The sequence below is a fragment of the Canis lupus genome, chromosome 14 (assembly GCF_048164855.1).
Source record: "Canis lupus baileyi chromosome 14, mCanLup2.hap1, whole genome shotgun sequence".
Taxonomy (NCBI): Eukaryota; Metazoa; Chordata; class Mammalia; order Carnivora; family Canidae; genus Canis; species Canis lupus.
The window spans coordinates 37,387,234-37,411,751 of NC_132851.1; the positions used below are offsets into that span (position 1 = coordinate 37,387,234).

Consider the following 24,518-nt stretch of genomic DNA (forward strand, 5'->3'; position numbering starts at 1 on the left):
CCAGGGAACAAGAAGCCGAGACAGGAGAAAGAAGTGGATGCACACTTAGAGCAGCCTGAGAAGCTGTGACGCAGACCCACACGGAGACCTTAGGCCAAGTCACGAAGAAGGGAGAAAAAGCAAGGTCTGTCTGAGTCACTATCAAAAGACAATTCCAGAACTGATGAAAAGAGATAAGCACACAGGTACAGGGTGCACATCACAGATCGAGCAGGAAAAAATGAGTAGAAATTCACACCTAGTTTGTAACATAACTGCTCAACACTAAAGATGAACAAAAGGCCTTAAAGCGCCCAGAGAGAAAGGATCCCTTCAAAGACAGAATGGCAGCCAACTTCTCAACAGCAATAATACACATCAAAGTTCTGAGAGGAAAAGGTCTGACTTGTACCCAAAGCAGGAAAAAGAATACTAGCCACACAGGAGGCCTGAACAACACCGCAGGCAACCCTGAATTTGTGGGTGTTCATCATCCCTGTGCTCAACAATCACAGAAGACACCTTCTCCTCAATCAAAAAGCTCAGTAGGTGTGAGGTGCTGCAACAAGTCTAAACCAAGCCTGAACAACTAGGATCAAATGAACCACGGTCTCTAACCACAATTCAAAATTATTCTAGAAACTGGGATCCCTGGGTGGCGCAGCGGTTTGGCGCCTGTCTTTGGCCCAGGGCGCGATCCTGGAGACCCGGGATCGAATCCCACATCGGGCTCCCGGTGCATGGAGCCTGCTTCTCCCTCTGCCTATGTGTCTGCCTCTCTCTCTCTCTCACTGTGTGCTTATCATAAATAAATAAAAATAAAAAAAAAATTCAAAATTATTCTAGAAATTAACCAAATGGGAAACATGTTTAAATCACTTTATGATAACTTCCATTTCTACCAACAGTCAGTCAAATGTCCCAACCAATCTGCTCACTGAAAAGAACGAAAAATGATGAATAACACATTTTTCTTTTCTAATCTTCTAGAATGCTTCGATGAGGTGGGTGATAAACAAAACAATACCAAACCCTAGTCAGGCTGATGAGGGAATGCAGAGGACTCAGAGGAGATCTTGGGTCAGCTTCTACCCTAGGCTAGAACCAAACACACACACACTGTAAAATGTGACAACTTGTAAAGGAAATAAGCAGGGGGGATGTTGGCCACACAGGACCACAGCCATCTGCATGGAGTGAAAGGACAGGGGGATGTGACAAGGACAAGGGACTGCGAGATATTGGGCGTGCTCTCTTCATTTGGGCCATAGGATCATGGGCACTCACCCCTGTACTAACATTACAGCTCACAAAAGCATACATGTATCGGGCGTTACCAAACTAACAATTTAAAAGAATCAAGGTCATCCAATTCTGAGTCCCATAAAAATGGCTTAGAATTCAGTAAAAATATACATACGCATATATGTATCGTACACATTTTCATCAAGTAGTAAAGCTTATAAAAAGTATAGAATGGGTGTCATTTAACTCTGAAACCTCTATTAAATAACTTATCCCTGAAGTCAGTGAAAATTTCCGCACTCAAGTTCTTACAAAATATCTCAGTTCCGTTCTCAGTTAAACAGATCTTGGCTATAAAAAGCTACTGAAGGGTTGTGTGTGTGTGTGTGTGTGTGTGCGCGCGCGCGCACATGTGCATGTGTTTAAATAGGAGAAAGTTCTGAATTCCTAACTGATTTCTTAACGATGGAATTAAGCCTGTTCCCAAGCTGGGTAATGCTCGCAAAGCAGAGCACACGATCACCTATCATAGTTCTGGAATTTCCATACGTGCAACAGGATTCTGTACTTTACAGTCACCCCAAGAAGTTAAATAAATATATAGGCACTTGTCAAAGCAGCAATGCAAAAATCATACTATTTTCAAACTTTGGTAGGTCAGGGTGAAAAAAATAGAAGCATTCTTTCACATAAGTGAAAATTACATTATATATGTTTTATACATGCCCCGTTTTAAACACCAGCATTTAACACAATGCCTCCACATTAGGAGCAGAGACGTACTTCTCTCGTCAGGACAGCTGCACACATCTTATACTCAGCAGAATTTATTTAACCAACATTTTACTGAGATTACTGACACAATGCTTCCAATTCCTCTTGTTATTGCACTATTTCTATGAGCATCCTGTATGTACAGACCTCTGGATGTAAATCCCTGGAAGTAGAATTACTAGTTTGAATATTAAATTGCCAATATTCAACCATTTTGTTCGTACCAAACTGCCAACAGTGCCACATACCAACCTGAAGGATATGAACACACTCATGGCTCTGAGCATAGCTGCCAACTCATTGGTTGTGACAAGAACAGTCCTCTCCTCCTTCTCTCCCTCCTCCTTGTAGTTTGCACACACCTTTACCTTCCTGTTTCTAGTCCCTGGGGCCTGAGACACTGGCAGGATCAGCCATTGACATGGGGCAGTATCATGACTGCACTTGTATTTCTTTTAAAATAAAAATACTTGAGGTAGAATATAATAAAATCATACACAAAATGAAAGTGATTGTTAGGATAAAGATACTTTAAGTGATGTTTTAGAATATTTTCGAGACTTTCTAAAAATGTGCCATGTGGCTGAATGACTATAAAAGATGAAAAAGGGTCAGGCTGAGGAAGAAGTGCAGGAACAGGAGAAAGCAGAGGGTGGGGTGGAGGCACACAGGAAGGGAAGGGTAAGTACCCTTCCAGGACATGCAGCTCACACTGGTGTCATGGATGTGCAGATGCTAAGTGCTGAATCCTCAGGAGGCTGGTGCTGCCTACAGACTGAAGTCTCATGACTGGGCACCTGTATGCCAGATGGTTCCACCTCATGTAGCTGGGATAGGTATTCACACCTGTCTATTTTAGTAGATGAGACAGTGAAGCCCAGGGAAGCTTGCAGAGCTGTTACACGCACAGTGAGTGTGTGGCAGGCTGCCCATTCCCTGCCTCTACTCAACAGAGTGACAAAGGCCGCAGTGACACATGTCCTGTGAGTAAGAGAAAACTAGGGCCACACAAGCATGTGAAGTGCTTTTAATCAGACAGAAGCAAGGTCCCAGAAAAGGAAAAACTAGGACACCTGGCAGCTGTGTGGAAGCAATAAGAACGCGGCCGACAGTGAGGTCAGCCTAAGAGTTATGAAAGGGAGGGGACTGCAAGCTAATAAGGCTTGTAGTATGAATTCCAGAAATTCATGTCACTAAAGTAGCATACAGTTCCTCGGGGGGGGAGGGGAGGGCGGATTTTTTGAAAGAAATTATGCTAAGAGTGATAAAGATCATCTACAAGAGAGAGAAACACAAGGCAAACATATCAGTTAACCAAACTCTCCTGTCCCCTCCTTCACTTCAACACGAAGCCCATCAGATGACTAAGGATGAGCTGGGGAAACACATACGAGAAGTTTCTTAACCGGAAATCATTTCTGCAGTATGAGTGAGCCTCCAACAATCTCAGCTGGAATCCAAAGATGACTTCTCGTTCCATTTTGCCAAACCTAAACTCCCTCTGAATCATGGTTAAACTTTCCCAAGTTCCTGCCAGGCTCCATACCTAACACCTCATATTTCTGATGGCACTTCCACCCCCTAGTCAAGAAAATAGATCCAATATCTGGGAACAGTGTCCTTGGCTTCCTGCTCACACAGCTTCGATCTTATAAGCAGGAATATCCAGTTTTCTCACATTGGGAAATAAAACAACCTACCTTCTTAGCACCTTCCTTCTGAAGTTAGCCTACCTCTTCCCTTGACAGTAGGCACCTGGACTGAAGCAATTCACCTCTTTATTTTCCTTCTCCATTTGGATCAGTCTTCCGGTCCTATCAAATCCACCACTGAATGTGCTTACTACCACAATTAGACCTTTATCCCCCACCTTTCTTGACTCAATGGCTGGAGAGTCTCCTAACTTGCGTGCAGCCTTAAGACCCATCAGTCCATAACGGACGCTGCCATCACATCAATGTGGTCTTATATAACAACAAATATTCTCATCATGACGTTCACTAACTGCATTCCCTAAATAGCTCCCCATACTCCGCAGGAGAAAACCTACAACCTTCCCTTTTCCTAATGTGGGCCCTATCTCCTCTCCTTTGGCTTCTCAGAACTTTTTAGCTCAGATTTAAGTGAACCATGTTTCCTAAAGTACAACTCTTTCTCATCTACAAAGCTGGGGACTCCTCACATGACAATTTCCAGGAGAACCTCCACAGGGTTAGCAGACCCTCCTGCACGGCCACATCCTCTGTGCTTCCCAACATCAAAGGACCGAGTGCAAAGTACCAGTTTACAGGAGATCCTCACCCAGGTCAGGAATTTGGGGTGCACACTATCTCATTTATTTCCTCTGCATCCTTGACCCACAGCAGACATTTAATAAATATTTTTATTAAAACAAAGAATTACCAAGTGCATTTGGCCGCAGAACATGCGTGCAAATGTCAGCTATTCATCAGACCTGTTTTTCTGGCACTCTTCATGAAAATTAACAAGCCAAAAAATAATAATAATTAATAAATAAATAAATAAATAAATAAATAAATAAATAAATAAAATCAACAAGCCAAGTGGATATGGCCATAAAATTGTATTGGTTCATTTATGACACATGTTTACTGCCTAACTAATATTTTAAGGGGTAAAATGCACGTTAGTGTAAAAAAATAAGTCAATTCTAGCTTTATTATGCATAGTGCTCTTGAGATTATATAAGTATTAGTTGGCTCTGACAATAAATTCGCTATCTGACCAATCTATTGATATTCGGGCATAGCAATTATACTTGAATTAAAGATAAACCAATGGTTGTGTCACTTAGGATTTCTGTCTCCCCATAAAAGAAGTATCTTTTAAGATTTGCCCAAGCATACAAAAATTCACAGTGTCAAAAATTCAAAATTTCTCATTGGTTAGAGGTCTCTCACTGCCATACTGTGACAGATCTACATTCTCCTAAATGTTAGGTTTAATCTAATTCTAAAATAAAACCATGCAGTAAGCAGGATTCAAAGAAACAAAGAAAAAAGTATATTAAGGCACCCTCCTATACCTGTTGATAGAAGAAATTCAGAGTTGGCTTGTCTTCAGTAAACTGGTTTAGAAATCCTTTTGGCAAATAACGAATTCTCAATTCGTATCTAAAAAATAATTCACAAAAATAGAACAATTAGAAATAAATAATTTTCTCAATTCACAGTCTACAATTACAGCATTATCGTAAATATGGCATAACCAATTATTCTGAAATACCACTGAAAAAATAAGCTAAAATACAATCAGTTTTTCAACATAAATTTTCAAACTTTTCAGCACAAAGTTTCAGTGTCTAGAGCTCAATGATCCAGCAGGGAGACAGAGCAGGAAAGAAGCCCAGAAGGCACCCAGTCCTCGCACTCACTGTCCACCACAGGGCAGGCGCAGCACCTCCTCACCCTTCGCCTGACGGCTGACCTGATGTGCATGGAATCACACAGAATGTACTCTTTCATGCCTGGCTTTTGTTCAGTCACAGACATGCTTGTGAGATTCAGCCTATCTGGTAGCTGATGGTTGCACGTAGAGGGTGATGCTGCACTGCATAATATACAACATCACTACTAGGGGCCATTAATGTTATTCCTGGGTTTTGGTTGTTATGTAGATACTGCTATAAACATTCTTCTTCCTCTAAGCATAAAATAATTGTTCAGGAAGCCACGCTTCCAGAGTAGTCGAAACAAATATTTTCACCAGAAGGCTCTCTCTCTGTATCTCTCTTCTCCTGTGCAGGTCTTTTGGTGAACACTTCTGTTGGGCACAGAGGCTCAGACTAGAACAGAACACAACACACACACACACCTGCTTTAGCAGATGCTTCATCAATGAGCCGAAGAAGCCACACCAGTTCAAAGTCCCCCCACCATGGGGTGTTCTGGATCCTCTCCACCCTCACCTCTGCCCAGCATTTCTCTTTCTTTCTAGTCACTGATATTTACCGCACTGTGTCAAAAGGACTGGATTGGCACTTCCTGATGGATGATGAGACTGGGAACACTCTCATCTCATGACTGGCCATTCTGGAAATCTTTTGTGAAATATCTGTTTTTTCTAAAGGGTTGTTGATCTCCCCTCCCCAAGCCCCAGTTGACCTGTAGGCATTCCTCACATGGTCAGGGTGTGAGGCCATCATTAGACTATCTTCTGCTACCGCAAGGCTTGCCTTTCACTTTCTTAATGGTATCTTTAAAAAAATATATTTTAAAAATGTTTTTAATGTTATTTTTTCAGGAAAAGAGTTCATAATATTATGCAGCTCTATTCTTTTCCTTTTTAGAAAATTCTTTTAGTGTCTTATTTATAAAATATTTGCCTACCCAAAGGTTATAGGAAGATCTATTTTTTTTCTGAAGTTTTACTAACTGATGTTTACAAAAATGTAATAGGCTCACAAGGAAGACATGTAAACAAAGTAGTAAATACAATTCTTTTTGGTTCAGCTAAAGGTGGAAAAAATCCAAGAAACACACACAAGTTCTGCGAAGATTTTTAAGTGTCCATCTTTATTAAAACACATAATTGCCAAATGATTAGGTTCCCTTCTACTTCCACTTTCAGAACGAGGTCAATAACTTATCACAGATTATCTCTGTGGGGCAGTCATTTGTAGAAGCACGCTGGAGTTCATTTATTCTGAACTGAGGACTTACCAGGCACTTTACATGCACTATTTCTCCTAAGCCAGAGAACAGAAGTGGAGTGATTCACATGTAGCAGACTAGGAAGATGGTGCTCTGCAAGAAGCAGCAATTGGTCCCAAGGCTGCACATTTGGGATCAAACAGGACACAGGAAGCTTTTGCTATGGACACTATCGCACGTAACGATAAGGAAACAGACCTCAAACCAAACACTGGGCGCCTGGCTGCACATCCTTGCTGCGACCAGCCAGCACCCTGATGATGCTGACAATGGCCTCAACGGACACTTCATGACTACTCAGGTCCTGGAAGAGATGGGGATAAGCACGTGACTACAGCCTCCTTGTAGTCAGCAATGGCCCTGACAGAAGCAGGAAGGCTTCTTCCTGTGGCCTCTGGCTCCATGGCCATCCACAGTCTGCCATCGCCTCTGCCTTGGTGTCTTCACAAAGTCCTTAGTGGAAATCAATGAATGAGCGAGCGCAGAACACCAAGCACACTCACTGGCACACAATTGTTGTGGGCTCCACGGCTTCTTACTACATTAGTAGTTACTCTACAGATACTAATTTCCAGCACCAATTCCATCCTAGGCAGGGCTCCAGGGGCTGGGAAGACACCAGTGAATAGAACAGGCCAAGAGCTGGCCTTCGTTAGTTTCTATACAACTTGTGGTGAGAGTCAGACAGCAAATACACAAATATCTATGAGGTGGCAGGAAATGCGATAAAGACAAAGAAGCAAGGTAATGGGGCATGATAAGTGATGAAGTATTATTTTGTGCAGGGTACCCAGTGAAGGACACTCTGATTCAGTGGAATCTGAATGAAGATCTGAGGGGAGGAAAGGAGTCATGACGCCATCATGTGCATGGACAAGAGTTCTAAACTGGTGGAAGAGAATGCATGACGGTCCTGAGGCTAAAGGAGAAGTGAGAAGGTAAATGCAGCTCAAGCCCACTGAGCGCAAGCACTGAGTGGAAGGACTGCAGGGAGAGAGAGAGATCGGGAGGTGGCAAATCCCAGAGGCCCCTGCACGTCACGACTACAGGGCTTGGAGCACTGTGAGCATGGCAGTGTCATCGCAAGATGTACACTTCTTAGACTAGGAAGGCGACAGTGTGTAGGACAGAAAACAGGGCCTGTGGGAGAAGCAGGAGGGCCGGAGGCGAGTGCAGTGCCCTGGCTGAGAAGTAATGAGGAGGGTAATATCTCACCCTGTTTTCGCTGACGGGGGAAATTGTTTCAGGGAATTGGGTAAGTGGCCCCAGGTCTTACAGGTGATAAAGAGGCAAGCGGATCCCTCTGCAAGCACATGCACGAATGCTGCAAAGAAGAATGAAACTAAGAGATGCTATGGGTCAGAAACAGGGGAAGAGGAACTGATCTTGTGTGCAAGCAGGCAAGCTTTTCAATCATGAGAAGGATTCTGGTCCCTGCTTCAATCCGTACAATCTAGTGTATGTCCCCAATAGCACTGCTAAACTGCCCAAGGTCGCCTGATTTAATCACCTTCCATCACCCTGGCTCAGTCCTTAAACCACAGCAGCCAACACCCACAGCCTACTGGCCCATGAGTACTGACATCCCCACTCCCCCCTCTTCCATGAAAGTCACCATCCTCCTTACCCTTGTGCTACTCTTCTAAGAGCCTGGCCTCATCTTGAAACACATTTCCACTATTCTGCTATATGCCATTCCATGGATTTCTGAATAGCAGCTAAATATAACATACTCCAAATAAAATAATTCTTGTGCTTCTCCTAAGTAGTAACTTCCTATTAAGGCCACCGACACTAACCCCTTCAGTCTCACCAACAACGAGCACCAAGATACCCAAAAGCTAACCAACTAACAGCAGAAAGGAGTAGGAAGTGTTTGGACAAAGAACCTGTTAACCCTGATACGGAGAAGGATCAGGTAGCCAATCTGTGTGTAGTGAAATAAAGTACAATTTCCAGAAACAACGCAGGTATTGTTTCTTGATGGGCCTTACAAATAACATAGTATGGACTGCTCCTTCTTACAACAGACTCCACTTAAAAATCCTCAAAAGAATGGAAAAAGAAATTCATCATTAGGCAAAAATTATAGCAGTAATAGCTGTAAGAAAGAATCATCAATGGTACAGAGATTAGTAGGTGAAAATACGATGAGAAGCAGGAATATCTACAAGGTCTCAATATATCCCTCCCCACCAAGGCAGGTATTTCTTAATTACAAAGGAGAAAACAGTAACTCTACAGTGGAGAAACCTGGCCACCACCTTAAACCAAATGATCCAAGTTAAAAACATCTGTAAAACGGAGTCACACCGTCATTACAGACTTCCCAATAAGATGCACTGTGATGGGTTCAACAGTTTGGCTGTAGTATTCTTGCCAACAACACATAACCTCAATATAACCATGAAAACAAACCCAGACCAACCCAAATTGAAAGACATGGTAAAACAAGCAGCCAGTATTCTTCCAAAATGTCAAGGTTATGATGGACATAAACAGACTGAGGAACTGTCTCAGATTAGCAAAGACTTAAGGACACAGTGAAGAGCCACATGGTACCCTGGAGCGGGAACGGATGTTAAGCGGGACGACTGCGGAAATGTGTATAACATCTGTACATCAGTTAACAATCCTGTATCAATGTAAGTTCCTGGTTTCAATTACTGTACCATGTTTATGAAAGTTTGAACATTTTAGGGAAGCTAGGTGAAGGATAAACAGGGCTTCTGTGTACTATTCTTGCAACTTTTGACACATACAGAGAATAAAAAGAAATCTCCATGGGCACAGACTAGATTGTTCCATAACCATGGTCACAACACCCAGTAGAGCTACTCTTCAACCAGCCTGGCCAGAGTCAGTCCACAGCCAGACAGCCTTGCCAGAAACTGTTGGAAACTCACCTATCTTCCCGCTCCTCACGTCTTAGGCAGAAGCATCCAGTAAATGTTTAATTAACAGACCAGCAAATTAAAAGTCCATCCTCATTTTAAAGGTTTCATCTCCAAATGTGAGAGCGCTCCTCTATTTGTTGTCTTTCTGCTTTACACCCCTGAAAGATCTCTTGTTGAATGCAGGATTACAATGGAAGACTTGCTTTTAAATGAAGGCACATGTAGAGGCAGTGCCAGTTCAAGGCAACATAGGAAACTATCAAAAATAATCGAAAGCTTCCGAAACGATCATTATTCATTTTCATTTACCATCTTTGAAAAATGGCACACCTTTCCTCTCTATGAAAGACTTTTTCTCCTGCTGAGGTCTGAAAACAGCTGTGTCCTCGCAAAGCCAGGGGCTGCTGCAGGACAGTGAGAGAACAGCAAGAAGCAGGGGGGTGGGAACCACGTCTTAGTAACAATGAGGAGGTTCTTCACTTGCAAAGCCCCACAATCCTTTCTCAAAGGCTGAGAGCCATCTCTCAGGCCTGGCCCTCCAAGCCCTGGATTCAACATCAGAAAGGACTGGGCCATTTCCCTCACAGCTCTGACAGTCTACATCTGACTAACCCACCTGCAAGCCAAACACACCACTCCACATAGGTTGACTCAGATAAGCGAAATTTAATTACCAAAATTTGGTTCACTAGAAAGATTTCACTTTAAAGTTGAAATCTGATAGAAACCTCTCGGAGCTGCAGGACACCGCCTGCCACAGTATCGATTAGGATGGTATGGTGGCTGGCCAGGCAGGCAGCGGGGCATGTGTCTCCTAAGGGCCTGGCTTTCCGAGCCTGCATCAGAACCTGAGGGCTCCGCACACACCCCTGGGGGCCTGATGGAGACTGGGGGGCAGGCTGCTCCTCCTGCAGAGGCTCTGAATGATTTCCCTCTGGTCCTTTACCTATACGAGCCATACTGTCTTACCCAACTAATATGTTCCCAGCATCCTTTTAGGGTTTTTTCTTCACTTTATAAAAGTTTGACATTAAAAAAAATAAAAAAATAAAAAAAAAAATAAAAATAAAAGTTTGACATTATATCATCTTCTGAGACTACTTTTTTTTTTTTTTTAATGGAGGTAAAATTCACATAACAAAAAATTAACATTATAGAGTGCACAGTTCAGTGGTACTTAGTGTATTCACACCACCATCCTGGGAGACTCCATTTTGTCACATGAGCTTACGTAGCTAAGATTCACCCCCACCGCTGCACATCACTACAGTTCAATCATTTTGACTTGTGTATAATATTCTTGCATCTCTAGCCTGGTACAGAAACCTAAGAGTCTCTCAAGGACAAATCTGAAGTGGAACTGCAGGATTGTAGAAGAGTGTATAATGCCTCGATTTTCAAGCTGTTCACCAAATAGATTTACCCATTTACCTTCTCACCACCAGCAGTGTAGGCAACACCCCGTCTGATCCCTCACCTCTCCAGCTACCAATACTGCCGACAATTTACTTTTTGCGAACCAGGGAGTAGAAGACGGATCTTATGGTCTAGATTCCCATCTCCCTGATAGCTACTGAGGCTGACAGTGTCTGCCTATGATTACTGGTCAAACTTGTTTTCTCTTTTATGACAATACCTTCCTGTCTCTGGCCCACTTACTGAGTTGTCTGCAATTTTCATATCAGAAGAACTCTTAGCACCATCTTCTGTTCATTATAGATGTTGCAAATATCTCAGTTGCAACTTGCTTTTCCACTTTTAAAAATACACCTTTTGATATACAGAAGTTCTTAATTCTAATGAACTCAAACCTGCTATTCTTTCCTTTTACAGTGAACATTTTGGGGGACTAAATCTTCCTACTCCAGGACCAGAGACACATTCAACTATATTTTCCATTAAACTTTTTCTCACCTGATCCACCTCAAGTGGGTTTCTGTGTATTATTTGAGGTAGGATCTAACTTTTATTTTTTTATTTTTTTTTATTTTTATTTTTTAGGATCTAACTTTTTTGTTATTCTTCCCACAAGGACAGCCATTTATCAAACCAGCCCTTCCTTTCCCCAGTGGCAAGAATGACACCTCTGTAAGGTCATGCTGCCTGACATAGTTACAATCACACTGTGTGCTGCAAACTAGCTTACAGAGGTGTTTGAAGAGCTGAGGACTCAGGTAAGCAAGCTTCTAGCTCAGGATTATTGGTCAGTATGAACAGATCCTATAGCAGATAGTGCACACACACACACACACACACACACACCCATGTTCAAAAACCTGAGAATGGAAATTAACATCCAATTATTCTGATGAGTCCTGGCACTTCCATTTGAATAAGATCTTAGTTCTCAAAACTAAAGCCAGGAGTGCAGCTGCCCTCACAAACCACTTATGAACTAAGAAGATGCCTGCTGGAAGATGCTTCCATTTCTTGTATTTACACAGGAGGAAAGAGGAATGAGTTGAGCACATAGACTCCACTTTCTACCCTCCACCCATCCATTTGTCTATCTTGAGGTCTCTCACAAGTAAAATGGCTAAAAGGTGAGTATCCACCCACTTGATGAGACTATGGTAAGAATTCATTTTGATAAAGCAAGCACAATGTCTGCCACATAGTAAGCAACATGTTAGTGTGAAACACTGTTATTAACATAAACTACAGGTGTTCATCCCTAGTGGAATAGAAGTTATTATTCCATCATAGTGTTTTGCTTCTTGGCTTAATTTACACTTTCACTGACGCTAATTCAGTTTTCACTTAAGTTTTTACTGGGTGCCTACTATGTACCAGGCACAACAAACCAGAAACCAGTAACACAGCAGGGAATAAGACCAAGTCCCTGAGGGAGTCATCAGGTGGGTAGGCAGTGAGCCCTACAGATAGAACAGTGGGAGAAGACCACAGAAGAGGTGACAGTGGAGTGCCTGCCCTAAATGATGGGGAGTCCAAGCCATGCTGGACACAGCAGAGGGGGCACAGCTACCAGAGTCCCAGCAAGTACAAGGACCCCAAGGTGCAATATACTTGGCTTGTTCGAGAACCAATAAGAGAACCATATGGTTAGGGTGGAGCAAGTGGAAAGTTCTCAACAATAAAAGTCTGTACCATCGACCAAGCAAGAAAGCTGAAAGCAGAGAAGATCCTATCAAATTAGATCCTGATCTGGTAGCTTTGAAAGAACATGGAGACGTCAAAGAGTGCAAGCTGCTGGAGCGCAGGAAGGAGGGTTCAACATCAATGGAAGGAGGGTAAGAGCAAGAGGAGATGGGGCTAAGAGATGGAAGATCAGCAGCTCTGCAGTTGGCTTCGGGGATGATGAGGAACGCTGGAAGCTTCTACAGGAACGTCTGACATATTTCATTGGATGTATATATTTTTAGACTCTTCAGCAAATCCTATGAGCTCTACCTTTTAAAAAAATCTTTGTACAACTACTTCTCACTCCTACTACTGCTCCCCCAAGCCACCAGCTCTTAGGATTTTTGTCTGGGTCAGGCAATAACTGGTTTATTGGTTCCCTGTGTCTGTCCAATTAAAGTGTGATTTTATGCCAAAGGCAGGTCTACAGAGAGAAGAAAGAGGAAGAGGTCACTGGAGCAGCCCCAAATTTTAGTGCTAAGCAAGAGAAGACAGTGAACGGTCAGTAAAGTAGGAAAGCTGGGCAAGCAAGAGGTGAAGTGAAGAATGTCATTAGGTAAGAAATGACTGACAGCGTTCGCTCCTACAGGAGGTGGACTGGAGGGCGAAAGGGAAGAGCCCTGGGAGGTGGACAACAAGGGAGCACAGCCAGACCCTCAGCAAACCGGCAGTTTTACTTTGAACCATCAAGTATTTAGGAATGTGTTTTCAAATTGATGAACACACTAGCCATGTGCAGGACTCTATATTTCCACATTAAAAAGGACAGTGGAAAACATAATTTAAAAACTGTTTACTTACTATTTGTTTTCTTTTTAATTATTAGGAGAGATAAGTTCTATTCTTTTATTACTGATTTTGCTTTATATATTTTGAGAAATGTCTTTAGGAACTTACAAGTTAAATAGTTCCATCTATTTCTATTCTTCATCAATTCTTGTGAAATGAGCCTTTTATTACCATATAGTTACCCTCCATATCCCTAAGATATGTTTCAAAAGTCTTGAAACTTTTTTCATAGGATATTAATAAAGCAAGACCAATCCCCTTCCCCCCCTCCACCCCCCCTCTGGTTAGTAGGTAGGAAAATGGTTTCTATCTATCCAGCCATCCCCCCCCTGCATCTTTCTATCCATCCACCCACCCAGCATCCATCTATCCATCCATCCCTCTTGCTGTATGTATCCATCCATTTGTCCATCCATCCACCCACCTACCATCCATCTCTTCATCCATTCACCTTCTATCCATCCATCCATCCATCCATCCACCCACCTACCATCCATCTCTTCATCCATTCACCTTCTATCCATCCATCCATCCATCCATCCACCCACTCACCATCCATCTATCCATCCACCATCTATCCCTCCCTCTGTATGTATCCATCTATCGATCCATCTTTCTATCCATCCATTCACCCACTCACCATCCATCTATCCATCCATCCATCTATCCCTCCTTCTATATGTATACATACATCCTTCTATCCACCTATCTATCCACCCATCCACCCACCCACCATCCATCTCCATCCACTCATCATCCATCTATCCATCCATTCATCTCCATCCACCCATCCATTCACCCACCCACCATCCATCTCTGTCCATCTCTCCATCCAACCATCCATCCATCTATCCATCCATCCCTCTCTGTATCCATCCATCCATCCATCCTTCTATCCATCTGTCTGTCCATCCATCTATCCATCCATCCACCATCTATGTATCTAAATGAAGTTGAACAGAACTGATTGCCCCTGGATGAAAAGTTTAGACTTCAGTGTACTAGTGAGGCTGGGTATGGTTTTGTGAAGTACATATGTAGAGTATGTGAAGTACATATGCTTACATATGTAAACAGTTCCGAGATACATACATGTGCATGTGTACTGCATCTTAAGGTAAAATGTTTCTTCCTGTAAGTCACATAAGAATGTCTTCAACATCACTGTTTAAGATACCTGTCATAAAAAACAGATAGCTGGGCTCTATTTTTTAATCACACCTAACAATCTGACCAGTTACTGTTAGTCTGCTTGAGCTTATTTCCAAAGTCTAGTCTGTGATTCCTCTTTGTCCTGCCTTCCAATCCCTTCCTTCTCCACTTCTTGTCTCCTTCTGATTGCTGCATTTCCCCAACACCTATTCACCTACCTGTTAAGCTTATAAAATCTATTTCTAATGTTTCATGACTGTCCTAATATACAATTTATTTTTAATTTTTTTATATATAATTTTAAAAGATGGGCGACAACTTTAATTCTGAGCAGCTGTCTTCTGACATGCACCCACTATTTGGGTTCTGTTTTTTTAATATGAAAAATCCATTCTAATCATTATTTGTTTTTAGACCCAATGCTTCTTTTTATCTACCCAATTTTTTCCCTAGCATTCCTTCTTGAATCTGAAACCTCCTTCAGAAATCACTTTCCTTTTCCTAAAGTATATTTGTGGAAGTTTCTTTTGGTGGTAAACTCTCTGAGGAAAGTACCTGCTCCTGAATGGTAACTGAATCTGAACAACAAATACAGGTTGCCAATTACTTTTTCTCACCACTTGGAACATATTCCCACTGTGGAGAATTGTGAATTTTTCCCTGGTTGCTTTTAGCATCATCTTTTTCTTTTGTACATGATTTGACTATAATCCACCAAAGTATAGATTTATTTCATTAACCCTATTTGGGATTTTATGTTAATCCTATACCTAAGTACTCATGGTATTCGCCACTTCTAGGAAATTCTCAATCATTATTTCTTTGGAGTATTTCCTTTTCTTCATTCTTTCTATTCTCTTTGAGAACCCTTACAAGAAATGGGTTGACTTTCTCATTCTTCATGTTACACAATGTGCTTTTACACCCTCCACATGTTGACCTCTATGTGCTTTCTTTTGGGCAAATTGTCTCAGATCCACATTTCTGCTTAACTAATTTTTCAGATATATCTGATTTCCTGTTTCATCCATCCAGTGGTTTCTAGAACTTGTGTTTGATCCTTTTTCAATTCTACTTGGTTCTTTTTTAAAATACCATCCTGTTCCTTACTGACACTTTAAGTTCTACCTCCTTCAGCATGCACAGAGGGGCAGCATGAAGCCTGACCCTCCCAGAAACATCCACAGGGACCACCCGTGCCTCCAGCCCCACTTTCTGTCTCATCCCCTCCACCCCACTGTCCACACACCTTTACTGACCTTACTCGCCAGGCTCCTCTCAGAGCTAAGACTACAGAAGTCCTCCTGAGATGGGCATGTTCATTTTAAAAGCCTGCAGTATGGAGTCAGCTACAATCCAGTCAAAGCTGTGTCCTGAGTTCTCTCTGTAAGAGGAACTTAAATCAAGTCTGTTGCCCGTTTCCTCCAACCTTACCTCATAAGACTGGGGAGAGCTATGTGTCATACACATTTTACACACTGCAAATGTACAGACTATAAAGAGCACACAGCTGGCCTGGCACCTGGCTGTGGACCCACTCCGTGGTGACGACAACAGAGGCGTCCTGTTCACCCCCTCTGTCAGCGTCAGACTCAGCCCTGCATTTGGCTAAGTTCTACCTCACCCAGTCCTACTTCTGAGGGTTCAGGCTCCACAAAATAGGGTAGTGCCCGCTCAAGTTTCCTTGAAATGAAGCAAAATAAGTTGGCTTAAGAGCTTTGTATACTGAGAGGTCTACATTCAACAAACGTTTTACTGAGCAACAGGGAGACTGTCATAGTGAAGTGTGCCTCTGACATGTCCATGTAAATAAAGAAGTGTGTTGAATAAACATACCTGCAGGTATTTTTAATTAACTTTTCAATATTCTTAACTTTTAAGCACTTATTTGATTGACTGGCTAAATAGCTTGAGGCCAAACCTCTGCTAGCCATTGGTGTAACCCAACCAAACTACATCATCATGGAATATCCCAGTAGTTCAGTCAGTTCCAGCTGTTTGATCAACCTGAAAATACAAATATATTTCTTGTAAACTAGGACAAGGCTGTATTCAACTAGAGATTTATTAACCTTCACATGTTTTTCTTTTCAAACGTCTCCTCTAATCAATTTAGGCAGCTGGACTGAGAGTGCCCACCACTGAGAGTCCACAGCGCCTCTGTCTCTGTGGCTGCAGCTACAAACACAAGGGCACCTGTGCAAGGGGCCTACCTTCTCTCACATGGAAGTGTTTTACTTGTAGTTTCCTGCTAACATGTTACTCTGTTTATCAGTGGAAACAATTATTCGGAGAGAACCAGAGAGAGGACAATTATAGAGAACTCTTTTAATTCACCTTGAATTGTTTCAGATTTGGTAAGGTCAGACGAGTGGCTACCTAACATCAAATACACACTCACTCTTTTTTGGGTGAGCCAGAGGTTACCAGGCCTGATGGGGCAGGCCTTGCTGCACATTAGTGACATAAGCAGGTGTGGTCTCCTCGGGGCTCAGGAAGGCCTGCTGCACAAATGGAAGCTAACAGGCCAGAAAGGAAAAGAACCAGGAATTGAGCTCTTAGAGCCAAAGTTGACACAAAGTAGTCCTGACAAGAGAAGTGTGACTAGCCAAAGGCCATCCCCACAGACCCCAACCGCAAGCTCCAGCAGTCCAGAGTCGCTGGTGCCACAAAGACAGACTGAAGTCTAGAAGAGATCACTGGTTAATCATTACCAGCCATTTTATTTATACAGGAGACGTAATTACAATCAGTATGAAATGAAGCAAAGACATTCATCCTCTTGTGTGTGATTTAATATGCAAAACAAATCAAGGGTGAGTCACACCAAAGTAGGTATGTAATCTTACTTCCACTCCTCTGGTGGGTGTGCAAGTTCATACTTCTCCCTCACATTGGAGACACCCATATCCAAATGGAGCCAGTGAACCTCCTCTGACCGCAGGTGACTGAGGCGAAATCCATAGCAGGCCACGTGCTTTACTTTGTGACTGTCCACTATCTTCTGAATGATGCCCTAAAACATACCCCCCACAAAAATGACTGTTATAAACAAAAAAAAATTGTAGGCTAAAATTAATGCAATGTTCATTTCTTTTAGTTAGTTATCAGAAATCTTTGGTAAAAAGAGTATCAAGTTAAATAAATTACTTAATTTTTCTCAGGAATCTTTTTCTCAAATACTATTTTTATGAACAAGGAAAAGTTCTGGAAAAAAAAAAACACAAAAAGAAGCTCTTCCCTTTTCTTTAGTGATAAACAAAGCATAGATACTTAAAATACATTTCTGCCAGCTATACCTCTGCATCATCCCCAAAACCTGACAAAGCATTCCAGCCACCCTCTGGGTGTCACTTGATGAGAACTAGACCTGAGGAGGGGCTTCCACTTTCTGAGCCCAGGACAGCATATTGTTCTACACCAGACTGCAACTTAATATCATTTCTTAAGAAACATACTTAGGAACATACTATGAAGGCCATGCTTCTGATAATATCAATGATATATGAGAAGTTACTTCCAGTTGGGCCTACCCAATTTGCTATGTACTCTCTATAGATTACAATGCAGCAATCTAAAATAGCCCCCAAATCTAATGCTCCTAAGACATGTGCCCATGAGTTCAGAGATGAAGGCGGCCTTTGAGGGAGGGAGTCAGGGAAGGCTGCTGCACAAAGATGGAAGCTTATCCTAGGACTAGGGCAGCTCTGAATCTTGACCTGTACCTGCATGGCTACAGAAGTCACATGTACGTATGTTTCTAAATGGGCAGCACATATGGACGACTCACATGGGAATATAACAGAGACCACCTGCTGCCCTTACAAGAGGGTGTGCTAATCACAATCCACTGCAATTTTCTTAATCCCTCAGGCCAATCATAAGTTAATTTTTAATGATGCTGATACTAACATGAAAATGACTGCTAAAGAAAATCATCACTTTTTAAAAAAATTAGCAATTGACTGAAGGTATAATACTACTACTTGTAATGTAAGACACATCTTAAAAGTTCCTACACACACTAAGTATTTCTGTATTAGGGCATGATGCTGTTGGTAATACAATTAAGGATGTTCCCATCCCCACTCATGAGAAAAGATAAGTAACATGTACTATATATATGCAAAACCTGTCAAGGACCCATTGTGTCCACACTGAAGGCATCATGTGGCACCTGCATGTGGCCTGCCTCCCTTTCAGAGTACCGGATCCCAGGAAAAGGTTGTATATCAAGCATGGGTGAGTAGAAGGGGAGGGAGTAAATATGGTATCAGGAAGAAAGCACAAAGGACTGGGCTGGAGGAGTCAAAGGCCACTCCATAGAACAGAGGAGTTCTCTGTGCGACAGGAAGGATGTGTGCCACCTACAGAATAGGCATAAATGTCCTTCCTGGCTTTGGGATTCAAGGCCCAGAATTTCTGACTGGGCCACCATGAAGGACTCTGCAGGTTGTGTCTACCCAAGGGCATCCAGCCAAGGGGCAGCGGGAGCCAAAACCCAGCCCACCCTCTAGTCTTCACATTGTGTGCTCTGGGGTGGGGGATCTGCCTAGGGGAAGGGACATCCATTTCTAGTAATTCTCTCAGAGGCAACTTCTACAACTTCTCCTTGCCAACACACAAATCCCTGAGCTGCACAGGACAGAAGCTGGCGCCTCTTTCAACTTCCCACAAAAGCGCTTTGTCTTGCTGTCCCAGCTCTGCCAATTCACTACCAAGTGCACACCGACACCAGCTGCCCTCACTGAAGCTTGGGTTCAGTACATCTTCTCTTTACTCTGCAGCAGCTCACTGCTAGCACAGATTCCAGAGCCACCTCTCTCCTGTTAGGGCCACAGTTCATATTTATATCTGTACCCAACCGTCTGTCTTGGCAGGGTCTACCGTTCGGGCACAATCCATTTCTTACTACTGTATGTGCCATCAACAATCTGGGAGAAATCCCACCCTTTCTGGATGCCTTCCCTAATGACCCTGAGTAAAGGTTATCTTCATGACCTCTCAAGGAATGGGCACACAGGTACCCACCTGCAGAGAGGCAAGTGTACAGAGGCCTAGTCCAGAGCTGTGGAACCCAGAGGAAAAGCAGGCTCCTAATGGGATAGATATATTTTTAGTCCATTCTCTTGATCACGCTACCTGAAGACACCAGAATGACCTCATGTTTGGTTTTGTTAAACAGAGTTCCCAGAGCAGCCCCGGTGGCTCAGCAGTTTAGCGCCGCCTTCAGCCCAGAGCATGATCCTGGAGACCTGGGATCGAGTCCCACATCAGGCTTCCTGCATGGAGCCTGCTTCTGCTTCTCCCTCTGCCTGTCTCTCTCTCTCTCTCTCTGTCTCTAATAAATAAAATTAAAAAAAAAAAAATATGGACACCTGGGTGGCTCAGTGGTTGAGCGTCTGCCTTTGGCCCAGGGCGTGATCCCGGAGATCCGGGATCGAGCCCCATGTCGGGCTCCTGCATGGAGCCTGCTTCTCCCTCTGCCTGTGTCTCTGCTTCTCTCTGTGTGTGTTTCTCTCATGAATAAATTTTTTTTAAATCTTTAAAAAATAAAAGTAAACAGAGTTCCCATCTGTAGGACCTCCTAATTAATCAAGCTTGCAACTTTCACTTTCCACTAAAAAATTAAAAGCAATGAACACAGAGACATTTCCCTTTATGTTCTGCGTTTTCATTATGCTTCCATAATGTGTCCTGTCCCATTTGTCTAGAACTCCTGTAAATCTCACTGCTGACTCAATCTGAATGGAAGCCAAGATTATGAATATACAAGGACTTATCTATTTGATGCTCAGGACATACATATTTGGTCTGCAAAACTGAAAAAATAACTTGGAGAACTAAATATTTAGTAAGGAATGCATACTTAAAAAAAAAAAAAAAAAAACCCTGACATTGCTACCACAGGGAAATGTGTGCACATAGTATTTCTGGAATATGTACATTTAGAAAAGGGTATCTAGGGAGATAACAGGATAAGGATTTATAATATGCCACTAACAGCAGCTGAATTAAATTTAAATTTCTTATCCTGGCTTTAATGTCCTACAGCAATCCTACTCTATAGTATATAAACCTACACTTAGCTACTCTGAAATATCCCTTTACCCATCTACATATCCTTGAATTTAGAAATATATAATTTTCCTGATTAATTCTCACATGCGATAGTCACAGGAAAAGATTTCTTCTTGAGGATGAAAAGATGCGAGGCAGTGTGTGGACCATGCTTCTATCTTATCAGGAACACAGCACACAGCGTCTAGAGCCATTCCACTACGGGAGGACAGTTATTTTCTTGTTGGCTTCCTTGCTCTGGCAGAGAAAGGGAAGTGGAAATGCAAGCAATACTGCTATGAACAAGCTTCTAGCTGACATAACACATATGCAGCAGCACTGCTTAGACACAGACATGCTGGGTCAAAAGCTAGTTAAAAATCTGACATTTTGGTAAATATGGCCACCAGGGAAACTATACCAATTATATTTGGCACATAATGTTAGAGATTGTCCTTCGTCTCATGCCAATGCTGGATAAAATCCATCTTAAAGTATTTATCTGTGTGATGGACCACAGAAGAGGGGGGCATTTCATTGTTGTTGTAATTTACATTTCCCTGATTATATACTATTGTGATGACACTGTAATTTTGTTCCTAAAAGTTCTTTTTATGATTTTGCTTGGTTTAACTTGGTCATTTATGTTTTAGACAATGCTCTGGGAAGAAATGACCTTTCCACTGGTAGAAAGAAATCCTGCAAACCTTTCCTTCATGCTCATTCACTTATGAATGCCCATTCACTCATCCGGTCAGTGAATAGATACGTGTGTATCTAGCCTACATGTGATGAATAAGACAGAACCTTATCCTCTACAGCCTTAATCTAGAAGGAGAGAGGTGATGCTGAACACATGCACGAAGAGTGGCCAGTCTGTGGGGCAGGTGGCAACAAGATCACAAGAGACATCTGCTGTGTCTAGATGTCTTCTCACAGTGACTGGCAAGGTCTCTTTACTATGAGAGAGACCTCAATCACGTGTGTTTACAATGCTCATTTCTTTACTTCCTCCCAGTTGTTAGAAATATGATCATCACTCCTGATCAGTTTGTTAAAATGTCCACTGGTTATTTTTCTGTCTTTCAGATGCTCTTCACCTTAAGAAAACCAACAGTTCTTACTGTCCTCTGCTCCCATCTGCACAGGAGGAGCCTACCGTCATTCGGTTACCACAAATAAGGTATGGAAATCCAAATCCTGCTCTTCAACAGTAATTCATCCCTTCCTTTGGTTCAGCACTCACCGAGAAGTCAGCCCCAAAGTCCTCCGAGACAAAGCACACCTATGTGTCTTTGCTCCCTATTGCTGCTATAACAAACCACCACACACTTACAGACTTAATAGAACATAAATGTATACTTCTAAGTTCCGTAAGTTCACAAGTATGAAAGGGGTCTCACCGGGCTAAAATCAAGGTAAGGTGTTGGCAGGGATGTGCTGCTTTCTGGAAGCTCTAGGCTAGCTTCTTCCACTGCTAGAGGTCCCTCCGTGTATCGTCAAAGCCAGCAGCACTGCATCCAACCCTTCCTCCGCAGTCTTCTCCCTCTGACCACAGCCAGAAAAGGTCTGTGGCTCCCAGTCTCCCCCAACTTAAGGTCATCTTAATCTCGCTCACATCTTCAAAGTCCCTTCTGCCATGGAAGGTCACAGATGCACAGGTTCTGCATTGGGATGTGGATCTCTTCAGGGGACATTATTCTGCCTACCACAGCCACCATCTCTAAGGATTTAGTGACAGAGAATTCTTTCTCATGTTTTTGCTGTCTCATATTCTTTCTAACACTGCTTTTGACCCTATTTTTTTCCTTAAGGTTTTTCTTTCAAGTTTCTTCCTGGATGATACTCTCCCTCCATTAAAGACACAGTTTAAAATCTCTATAGTCTTTTCTTACACTAAAAGTATTTGCACAGTAATCAGTGTTTGAGATTTTAAGTGCACATTCACCTGATCCTCTATCAGAGAGAAAAAGTGTGCATTTGAGATACACATAAGGCATCAGTGATGATACCTAACAATAAACACTGGGGACCATGGGACTGTTGCACACAAACTCCCCCACGCAACCGTCTGTGGCTGAACTTAGGGAAAACTGCCTGCCGAATGCCTTCCCCTATAGCCACCAGCCATTCTTAGCACAGCACAGCTCTGTTCACAGAGCTCCTAACTTCCACAAACTCATGACAAGCACAGAAACCTCATAGTATGCTATGTAGTCAGAAAAGGGCACTGAGCCTGTTAGTAAACCTGAAGATATTTTGAACAGGACAACAATATTGTCCAACAACCCAACTGCTACTTAGTCTTCAGTGGCATTATATGGTACTTGCTCAGATTTGGTGTCTGGGTATGAAATGGATTGGTCTAGGCCCTGTGATTTAAGGAAAATAGCAAGAAGGTAGGAATGAAGGTCTGACAGAAGTATCAGGCCAGGTGCGGTTTGCGATAGGTGTAATCTCTGATTATCGATTCAACTTCTTTTATGGTTATTAGTCTACTACTTTCTACTTCTGCAACCAACATTCCTAATTTACATTTCTGTCAGAACACTCCACTTCATCTAGGACTTCGTGTAGTTACTCAAATGGGGATCTGTCAAGTACATACTGTGTGCCTGCTAGGCCCTGAAGATGCTGGGGACAATACCAGGAGAGCTTATGGTCTAGGGGAGGAAAGCAGAGAATAAAAGAGTAAACAAACCAAGAGACAAGACAATCTCAATAAGGAGAAATCATCACCAAAATGGGGTGATGGGCAACAGGAAAGGTGGAGGAGGAGAGGGAGCACTCCTGGGCCAGGAGCCCAAGAGAGGGAAGGCAGTCACTGGAAACAAGGTAAGAACGGGCAACAAGAAGCCAGGTCCCGTAGGTCCTCCCAGGCTGCCGAAGGACTCTGGCCTTCCTCTGAGAGAAATGGGGAGCTGCTGGAGGTTCTGAGCAAATTACTGATGACAAGACCGGCATGTCAGAGAAACAGTCCAGGAAGCAGAAAGTCAAAGGGAGCAAGCTGGAAGACAGAGGCCACAGGGTAGGGCAGGGAGAGGAGGGAGTCACGGGCTTCTGAATGTTCACCCTAAAGGAGACAGGAGGCCACAGGAAGGCTCTGAGTTGAGGAGTAATATGCTCTGGCTCTCATTTCAAAGGATCACCTGGTTGCTGGGCTGTGAACAGACTGAAAGGTCCCGGGGGGACAGTGGGAGGTCAGGAGACCATGTGACTCAAAGAAGGTGTAGCAGTAGAGGTCAGATGAAGTGAGTGGATTCTAGATGTATCTGGGAAACCATGTGGACAGAACTAAATAATGTACTGGATGTAGGCACAAGCATAGGAGGAGCAACAGATGATTCTAGTGCCTGACACAGACACTTCTTTTGGCATCAGAAGCATACAGACAGAAAGACAGATGCAGCTGGGTGGCACCCAGGGCCCGAGGTCAGAGGGAGACCCATCAGAATGGGGGACATATATGGAAATGGCAGAGCTGGATTAAACCCTGGTCATGGCTTTAAGAGACCATGAAGATAGAGGACAGGTACCAGAGGGCTGTGTGCAGGCCGCTGCTCGGTGCTGGCCACCTGCCTCCTGCATCCCTACAGCACTTCTTGCTGGGCTCATGGTTCTGCTCCATCATGTCTCCTAATTATTTTCTCAAAGAGAGCCTGTGGTATTACGTTCTACATCTTTATTTCTCTCAGAAACCTTCCTCCCATGTCTTCATGACTGGTAGTTTGTCTGGAAGACTTCTGACGTACAACTCAATTCCCTGAGCCCTGAAGAGATACTCTTCTAGTACTACCCTGCACCCAGC

General features: G+C 42.9%; 1 protein-coding gene across 22 annotated transcripts in view; it reads right to left on the bottom strand.

Annotated features, from left to right (window-relative positions):
* The window catches only part of PTK2 (protein tyrosine kinase 2), a 266,922-nt gene that overhangs the window by 150,563 nt on the left and 91,841 nt on the right, over positions 1-24,518 (bottom strand). For 21 of the 22 annotated variants that reach the window (XM_072774653.1, XM_072774657.1, XM_072774652.1 and 18 more), the window contains 2 exons: positions 17,500-17,666; positions 5,045-5,132 (listed from right to left, as the gene is read on the bottom strand). In XM_072774653.1, coding sequence (XP_072630754.1) covers positions 5,045-5,132; positions 17,500-17,666 — 255 coding nt within the window. The remainder of the gene's footprint in view (positions 1-5,044; positions 5,133-17,499; positions 17,667-24,518) is intronic. The other variant, XM_072774662.1, reaches the window with a different exon arrangement.